General features: G+C 43.0%; 2 protein-coding genes across 2 annotated transcripts in view; one reads left to right on the forward strand and one right to left on the reverse strand.

The window, feature by feature from the left end:
* mlphb (melanophilin b) overlaps positions 1-19,829 on the reverse strand; it is a 140,952-nt gene that overhangs the window by 106,601 nt on the left and 14,522 nt on the right. The window lies entirely within an intron of this gene.
* Positions 1-19,829, forward strand: part of col6a3 (collagen, type VI, alpha 3) — a 77,638-nt gene that overhangs the window by 50,489 nt on the left and 7,320 nt on the right. The window contains exons 6-34 of the mRNA XM_077536952.1: positions 4,637-5,248; positions 5,827-6,447; positions 6,523-7,119; positions 7,219-7,830; positions 8,240-8,574; positions 8,656-8,734; positions 9,320-9,465; positions 9,539-9,631; positions 9,715-9,768; positions 9,878-9,949; positions 10,084-10,110; positions 10,195-10,239; positions 10,313-10,366; positions 10,472-10,534; positions 10,627-10,692; positions 10,798-10,851; positions 10,921-10,956; positions 11,041-11,103; positions 12,159-12,221; positions 12,427-12,489; positions 13,721-13,783; positions 13,868-13,918; positions 14,024-14,059; positions 15,253-15,315; positions 16,071-16,133; positions 16,225-16,257; positions 16,349-16,385; positions 18,259-18,270; positions 18,362-18,855. Of these exons, the coding sequence (XP_077393078.1) occupies positions 4,637-5,248; positions 5,827-6,447; positions 6,523-7,119; positions 7,219-7,830; positions 8,240-8,574; positions 8,656-8,734; positions 9,320-9,465; positions 9,539-9,631; positions 9,715-9,768; positions 9,878-9,949; positions 10,084-10,110; positions 10,195-10,239; positions 10,313-10,366; positions 10,472-10,534; positions 10,627-10,692; positions 10,798-10,851; positions 10,921-10,956; positions 11,041-11,103; positions 12,159-12,221; positions 12,427-12,489; positions 13,721-13,783; positions 13,868-13,918; positions 14,024-14,059; positions 15,253-15,315; positions 16,071-16,133; positions 16,225-16,257; positions 16,349-16,385; positions 18,259-18,270; positions 18,362-18,855 (4,607 nt within the window). The remainder of the gene's footprint in view (positions 1-4,636; positions 5,249-5,826; positions 6,448-6,522; positions 7,120-7,218; positions 7,831-8,239; positions 8,575-8,655; positions 8,735-9,319; positions 9,466-9,538; positions 9,632-9,714; positions 9,769-9,877; positions 9,950-10,083; positions 10,111-10,194; positions 10,240-10,312; positions 10,367-10,471; positions 10,535-10,626; positions 10,693-10,797; positions 10,852-10,920; positions 10,957-11,040; positions 11,104-12,158; positions 12,222-12,426; positions 12,490-13,720; positions 13,784-13,867; positions 13,919-14,023; positions 14,060-15,252; positions 15,316-16,070; positions 16,134-16,224; positions 16,258-16,348; positions 16,386-18,258; positions 18,271-18,361; positions 18,856-19,829) is intronic.

The following is a 19,829-nucleotide window of genomic DNA, read 5'->3' on the forward strand; positions in this document are numbered from 1 at the left end:
GATGACAACAAAGATCGTGTCTCCCTGGTTCAGTACAGCAGAGATGCAGCTGTCCAGTTCTACCTGAACACATACACGACAAAGGGCGAGGTCCTTGACATTGTCAGAGGATTGAGGCACAGAGGTGGAACACCCCTCAACACTGGAGCAGCTCTCCAATACTTGAGGGATAATGTCTTCACGGCCTCCGCTGGCAGCAGACGCCTTGAAGGAGTCCCACAGGTCCTAATCTTGCTAAGCGGCGGAAGGTCTTTCGACAGTGTGGATGCGCCAGCTTCTGCTCTCAAACAGCAGGGTGTGCTGATCTTTGCCATTGGCACCAGACGCTCTGATAGCGGAGAGCTGCAAAAGATAGCCCACGACCCCAGATATGCTCTATCGGTGCCTGAATTCACTGACCTCCCCACTGTCCAACAACAGCTTCAGTCCTCCGTTGAGACTGTGGTGATTGACGTCACCCCAGAAACGCCCACAGTAATTGGTACGTGTACAAGCACATCACTCACTCGACATTGGCGTCTTAAACAAGCGTGTTGATATTTGGCCATTCGGTGGTAACCTTAGCTTCTTAATACGTTTAATATTCTGTTTACCGCAGCCGACACACCGGGAAAGGATGTGGTTTTCTTGTTGGATGGCTCTGATGCCACAAGAAACTCATTCCCAGCTATGAGGGACTTTGTCCAAAGAGTCGTAGAGACGCTGAGTTTGGATGACAACAAAGATCGCGTCTCCCTGGTTCAGTACAGCAGAGATGCAGCTGTCCAGTTCTACTTGAACACATACACGACAAAAGGCGAGGTCCTTGACATTGTCAGAGGATTGAGGCACAGAGGTGGAACACCCCTCAACACTGGAGCAGCTCTCCAATACTTGAGGGATAATGTCTTCACGGCCTCAGCCGGCAGCAGACGCCTTGAAGGAGTCCCACAGGTCCTAATCTTGCTAAGCGGCGGAAGGTCTTTCGACAGTGTGGATGCGCCAGCTTCTGCTCTCAAACAGCAGGGTGTGCTGATCTTTGCCATTGGCACCAGACGCTCTGATAGCGGAGAGCTGCAAAAGATAGCCCACGACCCCAGATATGCTCTATCGGTGCCTGAATTCACTGACCTCCCCACTGTCCAACAACAGCTTCAGTCCTCCGTGGAGGCTGTGGTGATTGAGGTCACCCCAGAAACGCCAACAGTAATTGGTATGTGTACAAGCACAGCACTCACTAAACATGGACGTGCTTAACAAGCTTGTGTCGACAATTGGCTATTTGGTGGCAGACTTACGGTTCTTAATACATTTTATGTTTTGTTTACCGCAGCCGACACACCGGGAAAGGATGTGGTTTTCTTGTTGGATGGCTCTGATGCCACAAGAAACTCATTCCCAGCTATGAGGGACTTTGTCCAAAGAGTCGTAGAGACGCTGAGTTTGGATGACAACAAAGATCGCGTCTCCCTGGTTCAGTACAGCAGAGATGCAGCTGTCCAGTTCTACCTGAACACATACACGACAAAGGCCGAGGTCCTTGACATTGTCAGAGGATTGAGGCACAGAGGTGGAACACCCCTCAACACTGGAGCAGCTCTCCAATACTTGAGGGATAATGTCTTCACGGCCTCCGCCGGCAGCAGACGCCTTGAAGGAGTCCCACAGGTCCTAATCTTGCTAAGCGGCGGAAGGTCTTTCGACAGTGTGGATGCGCCAGCTTCTGCTCTCAAACAGCAGGGTGTGCTGATCTTTGCCATTGGCACCAGACGCTCTGATAGCGGAGAGCTGCAAAAGATAGCCCACGACCCCAGATATGCTCTATCGGTGCCTGAATTCACTGACCTCCCCACTGTCCAACAACAGCTTCAGTCCTCCGTGGAGGCTGTGGTGACTGACGTCACCCCAGAAACGCCAACAGTAATTGGTATGTGTACAAGCATAGCACTCACTTGGCATGGGCGTGCGAAGCAAGCTTGTGTCTCCCATTAGCCATTAATTGGTAGATAAGAGTTCTTAATAGATTTTATATTTTGTTTACCGCAGCCGACAGACCGGGAAAGGATGTGGTTTTGTTGTTGGATGACTCTAACGCCACAAGAAACTCATTCCCAGCTATGAGGGACTTTGTCCAAAGAGTCGTAGCGACGCTGAGTTTGGATGACAACAAAGATCGTGTCTCCCTGGTTCAGTACAGCAGAGATGCAGCTGTCCAGTTCTATCTGAACACATACACGACAAAGGGCGAGGTCCTTGACATTGTCAGAGGATTGAGGCACAGAGGTGGAAGACCCCTCAACACTGGAGCAGCTCTCCAGTACTTGAGGGATAATGTCTTCACAGCCTCCGCCGGCAGTAGACGCCTTGAAGGAGTCCCACAGGTGCTAATCTTGCTAAGCGGCGGAAGGTCTTTCGACAGTGTGGGTGCACCAGCTTCTGCTCTCAAGCAGCTGGGGGTGCTGATCTTTGCCATTGGCACCAGAAGCTCCGATAGCAGAGAGCTGCAGAGGATAGCCCACGACCCCAGATATGCTCTCTCGGTGCCTGAATTTACTGACCTCCCCACTGTCCAACAACAGCTTCAGTCCTCCGTGGAGGCTGTGGTGATTGAGGTCACCCCAGAAACGCCAACAGTAATTGGTACGTTTACAAGCACAGCACTCACTAAACATAGACGTTTTTAACAAGCTTGTGTCGACATTTGGCTATTTGGTGGCAGACTTAGGGTTCTTAATACATTTTATATTTTGTTCACCGCAGCCGACAGACCGGGAAAGGATGTGGTTTTTTTGTTGGATGGCTCTGATGCCACAAGAAACTCATTCCCAGCTATGAAGGACTTTGTCCAAAGAGTCGTAGAGACGCTGAGTTTGGAGGACAACAAAGATCGCGTCTCCCTGGTACAGTACAGCAGAGATGCAGCTGTCCAGTTCTATCTGAACACATACACGACAAAGGGAGAGGTCCTTGACATTGTCAGAGGATTGAGGCACAGAGGTGGAAGACCCCTCAACACTGGAGCAGCTCTCCAGCACTTGAGGGATAATGTCTTCACGGCCTCCGCCGGCAGCAGACGCCTTGAAGGAGTCCCACAGGTCCTAATCTTGCTAAGCGGCGGAAGGTCTTTCGACGGTGTGGATGCGCCAGCTTCTGCTCTCAAACAGCTGGGTGTACTCATCTTTGCCATCGGCACCAGAAGCTCGGATAGCAGAGAGCTGCAGAAGATAGCTCACAACCCCAGATATGCTCTATTGGTGCCTGAATTCAATGACCTCCCCACTGTCCAACAACAGCTTCAGTCCTCCGTGGAGGCTGTGGTGATTGACGTCACCCCAGAAACGCCAACAGTAATTGGTACGTGTACAAGCACAGGACTCATTTGGCATGGGCGTGCTAAACAAGCTTGTGTTGACATTTGGCAATGGTAGACTTAAGGGTTCTTAATACGTTTCATGTTTTCTTTACCGCAGCCGACAGACCGGGAAGGGATGTGGTTTTCTTGTTGGATGGCTCTGATGCCACAAGAAACTCATTCCCAGCTATGAAGGACTTTGTCCAAAGAGTCGTAGAGACGCTGAGTTTGGAGGACAACAAAGATCGCGTCTCCCTGGTACAGTACAGCAGAGATGCAGCTGTCCAGTTCTATCTGAACACATACACGACAAAGGGCGAGGTCCTTGACATTGTCAGAGGATTGAGGCACAAAGGTGGAAGACCTCTCAACACCGGAGCAGCTCTCCAATACTTGAGGGATAATGTCTTTACAGCATCTGCTGGCAGCAGGCGTCTGCAAGGTGTTCCACAACTATTGATCCTGTTAAGTGGTGGAAGGTCTTTTGACAGTGTGGATGTGCCAGCTTCTGCTCTCAAACGGTTGGGTGTGCTCATCTTTGCCATCGGAACCAGAAGCTCAGATAACAGAGACTTGCATAAGATAGCCAACGACCCCAGATATGTTGTTTCTGTTGCTGAATTCACAGACCTTTCCTCTGTCATGAGCAGGGTGCTAAGTGCTGTCTCCATGACAACAATTCCTGGTAAGCAAGATCTTCTGCTTCCCCATCAGTCTGCAGCTCATTTATAAGCGAATAAATGAATCTTCACAAAATAAAGTGTAAACAATCTTGATCTCTTCTTGACAATAATTACATCTTTTCGCTCCTCAAACCTTCTCTCCTCTTATAATTATGGCTATATGGTTATATGGTTACCTTAGTTGGACTGAGAATCTGAGTGCTTAAGATTTTCTTATGTCTTCTAATAGGAGCCTCCTTTTCTTTCATATTCCATGTGAATTGCTATGCCTTTCTATTAGATTTAGAAAAAACAACACTCTTTTTATCTTGTTCTGATCGTCTTCCAGGACACATTGTGGATTGGTCGCACACATTGCCTTACTCACCTGAAGTTATCCATTATACTTTCATGTTGTATTTCATCCTGATGATAGTTTCCTTTTGTTATCACAACCAAGCAAATAGCAAACAACTCTGTATTTTATATCCACTTCCCAACTATTGTCTGTTTCATTTCTCTTAGAGCAGTAATGGTACAGCTCATAGCATAGTGAAAGCATTATCCCAAATGCTTGAACCTACGCTTTTTATTTTAGTTAGAAAAAAAATGTAATTAACATTTAATTCTCCTCTTTCCTTAGCCGAGTCACAAGGCCAACGGAGGGACATCATCTTCGTCATCGACGGATCTGACGGCATTGGAAGGGATTTCCCTATCATCAAGGAATTTATCCGTAGGATTGTGGAGAATCTGAACGTGGCCGAAAATAAGATCCGAATCGGTGTGGTCCAGTATGGCGATTATGCGCAGGCTGACATGTATCTGAACACACATACAACCAAAGAAGACGTCTTGAATGCGGTCAGGGGATTAAGGCAGCGGGGAGGAAGACAGCGCAACTTGGGTCAAGCTTTACAATTTGTTAATGAAGATATGCTGACAGCTGCACGAGGTAGCAGGAAACAAGAGGGTGTACCTCAGTTTTTGGTTGTTGTCTCCAGTGGGTCTCCAACAGATGACATCAATCGTCCAGCAACCACGCTCAAACGATCACGAGTTATTCCATTCAGCATTGGAACCAGGGATGTGAGGCCTACGGATCTGCAAATTGTGTCCTACGTACCTAACTTTGCCTACACTGTAGATGATCTCCCAAGCTTGGATACAGTCCAAGAAAACGTAATCAATAGGCTTACTGAATTATCCGACGATGATATCGCCAGAATGACTCCACAATTCCCAGTCATTGAAGGTAGCTATATATTTTTCTGCATTCATGTGAAAATGACTGAACCCCTGAATAACGAAAATCTGCAGTAAACTGCCATTGAAATGCATAGGATTTGTTTTTATTTTTATTTTTATTCAAGCCCACAAAAAAATTTCAAAAAACACTTAACCATTCACTATATCAGGGGTCTCTAACTCGCATAGACATACAGAGGATTATGAGTATGTTGGAGTAGGACAAAGTATCAGGGAGATGAAAGAGAGGACTGGGTCACTCGTCTTTTTTACGTTCTAAAGAACTGTTAATGTTCTCAACTGTTATTAATATAGAAAAGACTGGATTGATTTTTTCTTTTAAATACTTGAACCCGATGTGGCCTATACACACCTAGACTCTCTTCATTCACAGTCAAGCTTAAGACCCCTGCACGATACAGTATGTTTTCTCAAAAACCAGGATGAAAAACAAAACAAAAAAACTTTTAAAATATTGGAGGGGGGGATAGCTAAAAAAATCTGCTAATCCGCACCTATTTAGCTCACGTGGCTAAATTGTACACCACTTATACCTTGTTTCTTTTGATTGTTTTTTTTATACAGAAATTGTACCAAGTACAGGTGGAGAAAAGAGAGATGTTGTGTTTCTCATCGACGGCTCGAGTGCGGCACGAAATGACTTCCCTTCCATTCGTGAAATGATCAGAAGAGTTGTGGATAAGCTCGACGTTGGACTGGATAAAGTCAGAATTTCGGTTGTACAGTATAGCGATGACGCCAAGGTAGAGTTTCTCCTCAATGAATATTCCACCAAAAACGAAGTACGCCAGGCTGTAACGCAACTTCGGAGCAGAGGAGGAAATCGTCTAAACACAGGTCGTGCTCTTGAGTGGGTCTCTCGAAACATCTACCAGAGGTCCGCGGGAAGCCGCATTGAAGACGGAGTGCCTCAGTTTTTGATTGTAGTTACCGGTGGAACCTCTACAGACGATGTTACCTCACCAGCAGACCAACTTAAGAGGAGCCATGTTGCACCTATCGCCATAGGTTCAAGGAATTCAGACCCAGACGAGTTGAGGAAAATTTCCTTGAAGCCTGAACTTGCATACACAGTTGAAAGTTTCCAGCAGCTACCAGACGTGGAGCAGCAGCTCATTGATTCGGTCAGAACAATATCCGCCACTGAAATAATCGAAAGCTATCATCCTCCAGATGTCTTGTTAGGTAAGACTTCAATGATTAATGGACTTTGCTTGAATTGATAACAAAAGTCCCTCTTTTTGTGATTCCTTTTTGCAGATATGTTAGATGTTGGGCGAAAGGACATCATTTTCCTCATTGATGGCTCAGACAGCACAGGTGTCACTGGTATCGCTCACATTCGTGACTTTATCTTGAACCTTGTCCGACAGCTCGACGTGCGACCTGACCAAGTGCGCGTAGCCCTTGTCCAGTACGCGGACCGAGTCAAACCGGAGTTCTCGCTCAATTCCCATGACAACAAGCCGGACGTTATCACGGCCGTTAGAAAACTCCGTCAAATGGGTGGCCGCTCCTCCAACCTGGCTGATGCAATTGAATATGTCATCCAGAATGAGTTGAAGCCCTCTGCCGGTGTTCGTCCAGTGGAAGCCTCCCAGCATCTTGTGGTTCTCACAGGTGGACGTTCCCCGCAAGATGTGTCTATCTATGGGCCTTTGCTAAAGGGATCCAAGGTCAACTGTATTGGTATTGGAGCAAGTGGAGCAGACACAAGGCAGCTCACCCAAATTGCTAAGTCACCAGAAGATGTTCTTCAGGTTCCTACCTTCCCTAACCTGCCAGCAATCAATGACAGATTCGTTGCAAGACTAAGGGGCACCCTACCCTTTGATCCCACCCCAGAGGAGATTCCCAGTGAGTCTTACGGAAATGAACAGAGCATTAGCGTATGTTTTAACTGACAGAATAACTAATGAAAACCCTTTTTCCCTTCTCTGTCTTATCGCGTCCTAGCACAAGGCCTGCCTGCACCCAAGAAGGCTGATATCGTGTTTTTGGTGGATGGCTCCATAAACCTGAGCAGAGATCATTTCAATAAAGTGATGATGTTTGTCGCCGAACTCATAGATCTGTTCTACAGCGACAGAGACAACCTGAGGATTGGACTGGCGCATTATGGCACTGACGTGTCAGATGTGTTCTACCTCAATACCTACAATAACAAACCAGACATTGTTACTGCGGTCGAGCGCGCAGATTATAAAGGGGGACGTAGAGCCAACACGGGGGCGGCCATTCGACACGTTCAAAATGTTCACTTTTCTAAAGAAAAGGGCAGTAGGAAAGATGAAGGCACGCCTCAGATCCTCATGGTCATCACAGGAGGACCGTCATCTGATGACAGCAAATCAGCGGTACTCGGCTTGAAAAAGAGCGGCGTGAGAGTCTTTGCCGTTGGAGTGGGCGACACGGAGAATGAGTTGGAGACCCTCGCCAGTGACTCCTCTACCGTGGCCAGAGCCAGAACCATCCAGGAGCTTTCCGAGCTCAATGAACAAATCCTGGGGACGTTAGACGATGAAGTGAAGGGCAAGCTGTGCGTTGGCGTAGAGGAAGCGCCCAAAGGTGAGAAATGCTACGGCATTATTTCGTCATGATAATGATATATAAATAGCTTGATAGATAAACAGAGAGATGGGCAGATATACAGTAAAACCATGAAAAAGGATTGTTATAAATGCATACTTCTGTGACTGCGATAGAGCTAATAATATAATAATTAATAGTACAGTATAACTTGTAGAAAAAAATCGAAGCATGAATCAATACAAAAAAAAAAAAAAGCATGGATGTTTGGCCCGGCTCCTGAGGAATGATGGACCGGCAAAATTTACTGAACCACCCATTTCTGGTAATATGTATGATATTATTGTACGGTGTCCAGAAGTATTCATCTCATACAGCGGAGAGTTGTTGAATAAATGAATAGTGAATGATAATAAATGGACTAAATAGTTAGTGTCGTCTTTTCTAGCCTGCAACCTGGAGGTGTTAGTGGGCTTCGACGTTTCTGCCCAAAATATCTTCAGCGCCCAGACCAACCTCTTGAGCAAGATGGCTGCCATTCTTCAGCGCATCGCCAAAATGTCGACCATCAGCTGTTCGTCGGGGCAGATTCCCTCCATTCAAATCGGCATGCTCGCCGTCGACTCCAGAGGGCAGCCAGTGCAGGTGGACTTCTCCAACAATGCCGATAGGCTCTTGGAAGCCTTTAGAGGCCTTCGCACTCGCGGCCCCTTCGTTCTCAGTGGCAAAACCATCTCGGCGTACACTGACAGATTCAGGACCAGACAAGATGATACTGTCAAGGTGGCTTGATGAAACACATGTGCCTTGGTCAGTTCTAAGTACAGTCAAGAACGATGTTTGAGTCTAATCTTTTCATTCCAGGTTGTTATTCATCTGACTGACGGTATGGATGCATCCTATCCTGAAATGAAAAGGCGAGTTGAAGAGCTCCGGCAGTCAGGTGACTACCACACTTTAGCGTGATCAACACCCTATAGCACAGGAGTCTGTAATGCCCTCGTGTTCGGCTGTCACAAATCTTTTTCAAATCGATCATCATATAACTATTGAACTGACAATTCCGAACGTCCACTAAGGTTGAAGGCATGTTGACCTTAGTGGATATAACTACTCCTTATTTACTATCTTCCGCACATATGCATTTTTAAACACTAGCAAAATTAGCCTACGCTAAACTGTTAGCAATTGCAATTAGCATTAGCAAGCTAGCGATCATTTAAGGGAAACAAACACTAAGTACCATTTAGTTCATACATACACTATCTACATTACGCAGCTTAAAAGTCACTTACAGACGATGCTTCAACAATAGTCCATGAGTAAATGATTTGAGCTGCCTGTTAGCTACACTGATCTGTATATATGACTGGATAGCCGATAGGGCGTCGACGTAAACATTTTTAGTCGACCTATCCTTGGTCATCATCACGCCCCCCCAACCCCCACCCCAGCCCTACTAGTGTATGGAATACTAGGAGAAGAGTAAAACACAAACAAAAATCACAAATCTTCCATCTCCAACCAGGAGTCAACAGTTTCATCCTGGTGGGGCTGGAACGGGTGCCCAAGTTTGAGGAAGCCGCATTGTTGGAATTTGGCCGTGGCTTCAGGTACACTCGACCCCTGCGACTCAACATCCTCGACTTGGACTACGAGCTATTGGAGGAGCTGGTAAGTTCATTTGAATGCACGGAAGAATACAAAATACGGTATATTCACTCGTGTTTTTCTTCATGTTACGTAGGACAATATTGCAGAGCGGGAGTGCTGTGCAGTGCCGTGCAAGTGTACCGGCACCAGGGGAGACCGAGGCTCCATAGGAGTTTCAGGACCTAAGGTAATTATTGGTGGTTAAAAAAACGCTAAATACTTTCAAAAAAACTTAAAAAATGCTGCTAATTGATTGTTTTGCTTTTTTAGGGTCGTCCAGGTGGCGCAGGAAGCCAAGGACATCCTGGTGATGAGGGTGGACCGGTAAGATCATTTCTTATCCCTTTTTGACAGTTGATTTGCAGTTGTGAATTCTTTGATGTTTTTATTGTCATGTGTTAAAATATCTGCGTGGTAAATACTCTGATAACAGGGAGAGCGAGGTCCTCCTGGTGTGAATGGAACTCAAGGTTTCCAGGGATGTCCGGGACAGAGAGGTTTGAAGGTAAACCAAATGATCGCAAACATTTTGGGTGGAAATTTTGTGGGCTTAAATGTATTTTTAATACATACGATATCTCACGGAATGACATCAACTTTGCTATCTGCTAACTCTGATTTTTAACATCCTTTCCTCAGGGTTCTCGAGGATACTCTGGAGAAAAGGTGACGTCATTTCCTTTTCAAATTTGCATTGTGAGACTGAGCTGCTTGAAAAAAACGCTAAACAAATGCTAAAACCTGTCGCAGGGCGAATCCGGAGAAATCGGCCTGGACGGTATTAATGGCGAAGAGGTAATGGCATCTTTGAAAATGGATTCATAGAATCGTTTTGTTGCATGAATTTTCATCTGCGGGGGTGTTTCAGGGCAAAAGTGGAGTTGCTGGGCCCTCAGGAGACCGAGGACATCCTGGCAGAAGAGTGAGTCATGGATTTTAAAAAAAAAAAATTTGTATTTGTGGTTACATACAATTGTTTCCCATGCAATGTTTTCCCATCTGACTTTTTTGTCTTTGAATTTTCTAGGGTCCTAAAGGCATCAAAGGTCAAGCAGGAGACAGAGGAGAAATGGGAATCAGAGGAGACCCTGTGAGTTTTGTTCACATTTGCCGTTTTGTAACCATTTGTGACCATAAAATAAAAACGATGGCTCGTCATTTTTTATATTTGTGTCTCAACAGGGTACAAGTGGAAGAGATAACGCCCGAGCCGGACCAAAAGGAGACCCCGGCGATGCCGGACCAGCGGTAATGTCCCCAATTGAATACAGTACAGTAATTATCATACATAGGACATGTCATACGTTAATAAAAATACGGAAACTTTCTCCTGTTGTGTTTTTAAATTGGTAGGGTGAGCCCGGCGAGGATGGAAACAAGGGAGCACCTGGTGAACCAGGAAGAAGGGTACTCTGTTCTAACACTTATTGCTTGTACCATGTGACCACTTGATATTTATTGGCATGTTTTTATTAGGGAGCGGACGGGAGACGAGGCGCACCGGGACAAGCTGTAAGTATTATTTTTTTTTTCTTTTTGTAAGTGGCCGCACACGATATGAGCAAGGGACCTCATTCTAATACATTTGCCGTCAAGGGTAACGCGGGACCGCCTGGAGTCGACGGTGTCAGGGGAGAGCCTGGAATCGGAGGATCAAGAGTAAGTCCTCGTTGCAAATATTTCGCAAATTAGGGCAAAGCAAGACAGGAACGCGGATAGCGCCCCCCACCCATGACAGATCTATTGTAGCAGCATGCACAAAACAAACAAAAAAAAAGTCTCAAGGACCTACAGTATGTGAGAAACTGAACAGGAAGTAAGACAATTTGATGCGGCCATTTTGGATGAATTCTCTCAGTAGTGTCTGGGACACATCAAGAAAAATAAGCCCCCGACACTAGTTTGGTAGATCAACACATAATTGGGTGGGTGGGACATGTATATCTTAACAGGAAGCATGAAAAAGTCTCAAGGACCAAGGGAAAAAATTCAACAGGAAGTTGGTCATTTTGATTTGAAGCAGACGATTTGGCAAAAAAAAATGAAAAAAATCCCTTGGTAGTGCCCACTGGAACGTCCACAATCACAAAATCAGCATAATCGTATTAAAAAAAAAAAAAAAAAAAAAAAAAAAAAAGATGATCAATTCTAATTTTTGAGTTGTTTAAATTTATACATTTGCACCTTTTTTAAATTTTAAAATAACTCATTTAATACATTTTGTTTCATCCAAAAGGAACTTGCATAATTACAGTGTTTCAAAGAATTTCATTAGTCTTCATATTATTTTATTTTATTTTATTTTTTTTATGTTTAAACAATTTTTTGTTTTGTATAAAAAACATAAATGATCGTCCCACTGCACATGCTACACTCCAACTTCAAGTTTTTGCCAAAATAAATAAATAAATAAATAAATAAGTCAAATAAATTCTGTTTGGTCCAAAAGGAAATTACATAATTATAGTGTTTTTATTTTTTTTTAATTAGTTAAACTTTTTTTTTTTTTTTGTATCAAAAAAATAAATTGCAATCATTTATTGCCAAAATAATTATGATTATTGCAACCCCCCCCCAAACCCACCCCTATAATCTAGCAGCCCTACCTTAACACCAGTTTCACAAATTGACTCAAAATTTGGTGGATGTGCAAGTGACCAATTTGGGCGTTTACGTATCGTCACAAATTGTTCCATATTTGTCTCCTTGATTAGGGTCCAGCTGGACCAAACGGTGCACCGGGACCCAGAGGAGAAGATGGAAATCCTGGACCCAGGGTAAGTGAGCCTGATAGGTCTTTTCTGAGACAAAAAAAAAATGTCCACTTTTACTCTGTGTGCAATTGTGAAAGAAAAAATAATAATAATCTATCCCATTTTGCACTAAGGCTGTAGCAGAAGAAAATGTATTTTAAAAAAAATCAATCTTTTCCAGATGCACTGTACTGTATATTGAAAATCAAAATTATTTTTTCCTTTGTAGGGTCCTGGGGGAAGCCCGGGTACCGCGGGAGAAAAGGGAAGAAGAGGATCTGTCGGTCGCAAGGTAGAGACTGGGACCCGACGTTGGCGTGGTTTTGTGTTCTTTCCACAACAGCTTTGTTTCATTTGTAAACACGCAAGGCCTAATGCTGCATTCGAGGATGCTCGGAAATCGGATACATCCGAGTTGTTTGTTTTTTTCCCAGTTCCCACCTGAAAGCGTTCAAGGAGAAAGTAAACAACAAAAATGGCGGCTAGTGGTAAATTGTATTTTATTTTGGTTCTTAAAACTCATTTTGACCTCAGCAAACTTGCCTGCTTGCAATTTTGCTTCATTTATTGTTTTGATCTTATTTCATAAGTATTCCATACAGTTCAGTAGTTAACTGTATAATTTCATGCAGAAAGATAGCGGCATACTGTCACGTACGTTGCGTTATGTGAAGTTATGTCGAATATTTATGAATGAAGAAAGCTATCCAGTTTTATACTCGAGTAAATTGTGTTGTACGGTTTGTGGTCGCCATTGTAGAGTGACGTCACTTGTAGTCCGTCTGTGAAGTCAGGATCTGTTTTTTTTCCCGACTTCGCAAATGGGATTTCTGAGTTCAAGGGGGCGTTCCCGTACACACTTCCTGGTTTGAACTCAGAAAAGTCCCACTTCCAACCATCCTCGAATGCATCATAAGCCTCGTGCTCGCTTATGTTACTGAGCACACACGTGGAACGTATTGGAGCAAAATAGCATGTGAGAAAAAAAAAAACCCCACTCTGCAGACACAACCAGAGAAAGATTGTGCTGAAAGTTTTCGATACGTACCCAAGAGACGTTGTTTAATAGGGGTGTTAAAAAAAAAATCGATTCGGCGATATATCGCGATACTACATCGCGCGATTCTCGAATCGATTCAATAAGGGCAGAATCGATTTTTTTTTTTTTTTTTAGGATTCACACCTTGAGCATGGAAGAATGTTATATGAACGGAACATTAAGCCTTAATATTTTATTTTAATGCTGTTCAAACATGAAACAGATTACAACCTCTATAAGACTGAAATTTCAGATAAATAAATAATACATTTTCATATAAATCTTACACTCTACAAGCTTACTGATTAGTATTTTCTAAATTTGAATGAAAAAAAATCGCAACAATCGACTTATAAATTCGTATCGGGATTAATCGGTATCGAATCGAATCGTGACCTGTGAATCGTGATACGAATCGAATCGTCAGGTACTAGGCAATTCACACCCCTATTGTTTAATGTTGACATTTTTTTTCCTGTGCTAGGGAGAGCCCGGAGATCCCGGGGTCAAAGGTGTCGTCGGACCCCTCGGACTGCGTGGAGAGCCTGTAAGACATTTTTTTTTTTTTTTTTGTATTTGTAATGCTGATGAAAGACGGCGGGATGTGACATGTTTTTTTTTTCTCTCCAAGGGCGAAGACGGCAGAGATGGTTTTGGCATCTCGGGGCCCAAAGGAAGAAGGGCAAGTCCATTTTGTTATCTACGTCGAACATACTCTCAAATACGACTACATCATATGATTATGATTTGGATATAATAACGCCAATAGATTTGTTTTCATATGTAGGGTGACGAAGGCTTCCCAGGTTTCCCAGGGCCAAAGGTAAGCAAAACGCCGAGTCAGAAAATGAGAAAATTATTTTCAGATTTCTCATTTCAACTAGGGTAAAATGGAAATGTACTCCAAAAGTCACACTTCCGTACATACTGCACCTTGGTGGAGGTCAGTTGGGCTAAGTTAAAAAAAAAAAAATCAATTAATTCATAAGAAAATTAAAATTTTAAAGAGCATGTTTTTTTTTATACAATCTTACTGTTTTCTTGATATTTAATGTGCACATGAATTTAAAAGTATTTTCTTACATTTTGAGACACAATTCAGAATCTTTTCAATTTACATTTACAGTTATTGAATTAGACTTATGAAAAAATTTTCACCTCATCGTTGCTGATGTCAATGTTTGTGAGTGTTACTTTAATTAATAAACTAAATAATTTCAGCAGTTACTATTTTAATTTGGAATTTAATTTTTTTTTTTTTTTTTTTTTTTTTATCATGTCCTCAATATTTAAGCAGAATTGACGTTCCATCATTAACTCATTCAAACACAAAAACGTTTAAATACGTTTTTAATACTTTGTCCTTCACTCCCAAAAGTGTATTTATAAAAATTTTTTGTTTGTGTTTTTATGTAAGAGCATAGAGAAGGCTTTGATGCAGCTTTTGACATGAAGAGGTGGCTTAAAGCAATGATAGTCATTACAAAAAACGGCCAGCAGGTGGCAGCATAGTACAAGCGATCAGCCAGGGGCATGTTGCAACAAGCTCTTTTTGACCGTTTTCCCCAGGAATGTGAATATTGATGAAACATAGCTGTATTCTAATGCTAATTGCTTCGAAACAGAAACAGATACAAATGTACTTTTTTTTTCCTGATGAAAGAAGAGGCTCTAATCTTTATTTTGGTAGGAACAAAATATTCTGTGGGCCTTTTAAAATCAGTCAATATCCAATAAAACAGCAAAGGGGGTCGCTTCAGTGAAAATGGCTACGAGTGAATGAGTTAATCAATATCGGTTTGAATTGAGGTGAATCGAAATTGAATCGAGTGAGGAAATTAGAATTGATAGTGGTTGGGCATTGGTTAACATCATCAGGAAACACATTATACATGAATATATGCTATGTCCCTTACCAAAAGGTATGTGCAGCTGTACAAAGATATTTCCACCCCTACTAAGTACTACAGCTGCTCTTGTTGATGTGTGCGTGTTCTCCTTTTTCTAAATGTGCAGGGAGAAGCCGGTAACGCGGGAACCAAGGGTGGACCTGGACCTCGAGGAAACCGTGGACAGAGGGTAAACTGCAATTATTATGTTTTTGCCATGTGTGTGATTGAATGCACAAATACAAAAAAAAATGTTTGAAGAATACAAAAAAATGTTTAAAAAAATCTGAAAATTTGTAAAAAAAAAAAAAAAAAAAAAAAAAAAAAGGTTCAAAAATAAAATAAAAATGGAAAATAAATATCATGGCAAATACAAATTATACACGTTTGGCCATGAGGTGGGGGCACAGTTTTGCATATAACACTGAGCAAATTTGAAAGAAGAAGCAAAAAACAGGAAGTGTTGGCATCGTTTTTGCTATAAAAAAACAAAAACAAAACAACTAGAATGGGAGAAAGGGATTATTGAAATTCTCAAACCTCTCACATCCTGCATTTTAAGCATACAAGACAAAAACAACAGCAGTAGCTTCATGTTATCTTTGGGAAGGATTATTGTTTTAGATTGTGACATCACGAGTTAAGTTTGTTAGTTTGGGGGGGAAAACGAGTTAGGGTTTTAAAGTATGGTTAGAGTTTCAATGGATGGTTTCAAATTAGTGTTAGGGTTTTGAAGTAGGGATTAAAACAAGACGAGGGTTTCAAATAAGGGTTGGGGTTTCCAAGTAGGGTTTCAAATTAGACGTAGTTTGTTGATTTGTCTCCAATTGTAATATTTAAATGATGGTGCGAACTAAAATGTCATCCGGATCCATCAATCGGCCAGTTGGTAGCTCGCCGCCATTTATGGTGACAATCACAAGCTGCAATCTTATTTCTCGCCAGGGCATCTCCGGAAATGCCGGAACTCTCGGGCAGAAAGGAGAGGTCGGCTATGCGGGGTCTTACGTAAGCGGCGGCCATCACTTCACTTCCACCTCATCACACAATGTTGATGTTTTGCCCAAACGTTAACATTTGGTCTTTTTGATGCCTTTAGGGTCAGAAAGGACCCAGAGGACCGGGAGTGGTGGTATGTACACCTTTAAACAACTAACTAACTCATCCTGGTTACTTTAATCGAGCTCAACAGTGACGTTTTGTTTTGTTTTTTTCTTCATCAGCAATGCGACCTTGTCAAGAAGATCAGAGACAACTGTCGTAAGTTCATATGTTCAATTCATTAACACAACTGAAGGAAACATTTTTTAAACTCATCCCAACATTACATCATTCAGATTAACACAGAATTGCGAAAGCCGTAAAATTCACCTGTTTTTATCCATCTCAGGGGGCGGCCATCTTGCCTTGTACTGCCACTTGCTGTCCACTGAAAATGACATCACAGCTGCTCAGCTAAAGACCAATCACGGCTCACCTGTTTTCTGGGCTTGATCATGTGACGTTTGTTGCAAGCCTGGCCGTGATTGGTCGGTACCCCGTGCCTGAGCAACTGTGATGTCATTTTCAGTGGATAGCAAGTGGCAAAATGGCTGGATTTTGCTGCTTCATTCTAATTCCACAAATGTAATAGAAATCAGCATTAGAGGTGGGGAATCTTTGACTGTCTCACGATTCGATTCAATTCCAATTCTTGTGTCTGAGATTCGACGCAGAAAGATTTTTTATTAAAAAATTATGATTGTCCATGATTTCTGCTTCAATTTATAGATGTGCAACTACTCCAGTGTGACTCGCTAATGCTAATTAGCATGCTAGTCGCAGGACTTTTAACACTCAAAAGAACGGCTATTAATACAAAACGCTTCAGAAATGTATGTACAGTGAAGCATCTTAACATTACTCATCGGCATATGCTTTTTACACTTAAAAAAAAAAAAAAAAAAAAAAAACTTTTATTGGAATAACTTGATCGTGACTTTTTCCTTCTACTCTCTAATGTGGCGACAAATTAACCGTGTATCAGCGCGTCCGGAACCACACTGCCCCCAAGTGGCCAAATCGTGTACAACATGAACAATGCGCCCAATATAGGCACACAAATAAAATCGATTTAGGCACATTTAACTCTTTGACCGCCAAAAATGTTTAATAACGATCAGTAAAATCACGATGTATGCCGCCATAAACGTTAAATGATGTCATCCACGTTTTTTTGTTTGTTTGTTTGTTTGTTTTTATCAATGGGCAATGCAACGTCTAACTATGGCCAGCAGATGGCAGCATTGTATCTCTTTTTAATGGGCTGCCGGTGTATGGAATTACAATGAAACGTGACGGAATCTGATGTAATTTTTGAAATCGAACATTTTCAAGGATGACGTGAAATGATCAAAGCCTGTGTCACATTAAACCTAATTCGCAGAGAGTCACTAAACAAAAAATAGTGGCGTCAAAGAAAATGTATCCTCACAAAAAGCTTGTTTTCTCCATCAATTTTCGCGAAATATTACTCAAATTGCCTATTTTCAAATGGCAATTACTAAAGAACGGAATAAGGTGGAAACATACTTTTATTTTTTCCTCAATGAAAGAATTGAATGCGATCTTTCATGTGGTACCCACCATGTTTATTTAGTAAAAGCACACACTACAGGTAGTCCTCGAGTTAAGGCGCACTCGGTCCGCCATTTTGGTCCCGTCTGCCATTTTGGCCGCAGTGTTTTCCCCTCGTCCGCTATTTAGCCATTAGCTAGTGCTAGCGCTTGTGCACTTGTGGGAGTATCTTTGGCTTTCATCATGGCCCCAAAGACGAAGAAAGCGACGTCTTCTAACAATGTTGGTCAATCGGACAGTCATAAAGTATCTTTATTATTATTATTATTAGTTGTAGTAGTAGTATTTTAATGTAGTTTAGATTTTTTATTCAAATTATTTTGATGTAAATATTGACTTTAATGGGGAAATTCAACTTAAGCCGAAATTCTGGTTACATGCTAGCGTAGGAATGGAAATGTGTGTTTTTTTTTGTTTTTTTTGTTTTTTATAACGTCTGGCAGTAGAAGAGTTGAAACTGATACATTTTATGCTCTCGTACGTTGGTCTCACTCATTGTTGCCCCTTTTGTTCACAGCGTGCTGCTACGGTAAGTACCAAACACCGCCGCCGTTTCCACTTTTTAGCGTTCACGCCGAGCGCGGCTGATTAAAAAAAAACGCGCCCGCGGACTCACCCAGGCAAGCTGGAGTGCCCCCTGTACCCGACGGAGCTGGCCTTCGTGCTGGACGCGTCCAGCGACGTGGGGCGCCCGGCCTTCGGCGGCATGCGCGAGGCCGTCCTGCGGCTGCTGCGCGGCCTGACTGTGTCGGAGAGCAACTGCCCGAGGGGCGCCCGCGTGGCGCTGGCGCTCTACAACAGCGAGGTGACCACCGAGGTGCGTTTCGCCGACGCGCTGAAGAAGCGGGCGCTGCTGCGGCGCGTGGAGGGCCTGCAGCCGCTGCAGACCAACAAGCGGCGCAGCCTGGAGACGGCCATGAGCTTCGTGGCGCACAACACCTTCAAGCGGGTGCGCAGCGGATTCCTGGTGAGGAAGGTGGCCGTCTTCTTTGTGGGCGGCTCGGTGGGCAACGCGCAGGCCGTCACCAATGCCGCCATGCGGCTCCACGACGCCGGCGTCGCCACCTTGTTCTTGGTCAAGAGCGACGACAGGGCCCTCGCCAGAGCCTTGCAGGTAACGACGCCCCACAGGCACCTTTCCACAGACAGGTCGGGACTAGTTGGTGGTTTTCTTTACTTGGGGTCTTGGATTTCTTTGTTATTTGGTTTTGTGAGGTTGCGTTTTTGTTGGTTTGGGATTTTTTGGGAAAAGGGGGGGTGGGTGTTTTGAGGGTTCAATTTTGTTTTGTTTTGTTTTTTGGGGCATTGGGTTTTTGTTTGGTTTGGGCTTTTTTTTATTTTGGTTGTTTTTTCTTTTAGTTATTTTTTTTGGGGTATTTGGGTTTTTGTTTGGTTTCCATCCATCCATCCATTTTCTTGACCGCTTGTTCCTCACAAGGGTCGCGGGGGCTGCTGGCGCCTATCTCAGCTGGCTCTGGGCAGTAGGCGGGGGACACCCTGGACTGGTTGCCAGCCAATCGCAGTTTTGTTTGGTTTGGTATTTAAAAAATTTTTGGTTGAGCCTCAAGTTTTTGTTTGGTTTGGTTTTTGTGTTTTTATTACTTTTTGGGGGGGGGGATGTTTTGTTTGGTTTGGCTTCATTTTGTTTTGTTCTGTTTATGGGAACCTTTCTGTTTTTGTTTGTTTTGTTTTATTTTGTGTTTGTTTTTATGTTGTTTTTCTTTTTTTTTTTAGTTTATTTGTGTGTGTTTTGCATTTTTTGGTTGTGTGCTTTTTGTTTTGGATTTTTGGGGAAAGGGAAGGGGTGTTTTGGGGGGTTAGTTTTCTTTTGTTTGTTTTTTGGGGCGTAGGGTTTTTGTTTGGTATGGGCTTTTTTGATCTGGGATTTTGATTTTGGTTGTTTTTTTTCTTTTATTTATTTTGGGGGGTGTTTGTTTGGTTTGGTATGATTTGGCTTCAATTTCAATCTGTTTTTTTTGTTTTGTTTTTGGCTGAGCCTCAAGGTTTTTTTGTGTTTGTTTTGATTTATTTTGTGCTTGTGTTTTTCTTATTTTAATTTTTTTGTGTGTGTGTTTTGCTTTTTTTTTT

Source organism: Festucalex cinctus, chromosome 11 (assembly GCF_051991245.1).
Source record: "Festucalex cinctus isolate MCC-2025b chromosome 11, RoL_Fcin_1.0, whole genome shotgun sequence".
In the NCBI taxonomy this organism is placed as follows: Eukaryota; Metazoa; Chordata; class Actinopteri; order Syngnathiformes; family Syngnathidae; genus Festucalex; species Festucalex cinctus.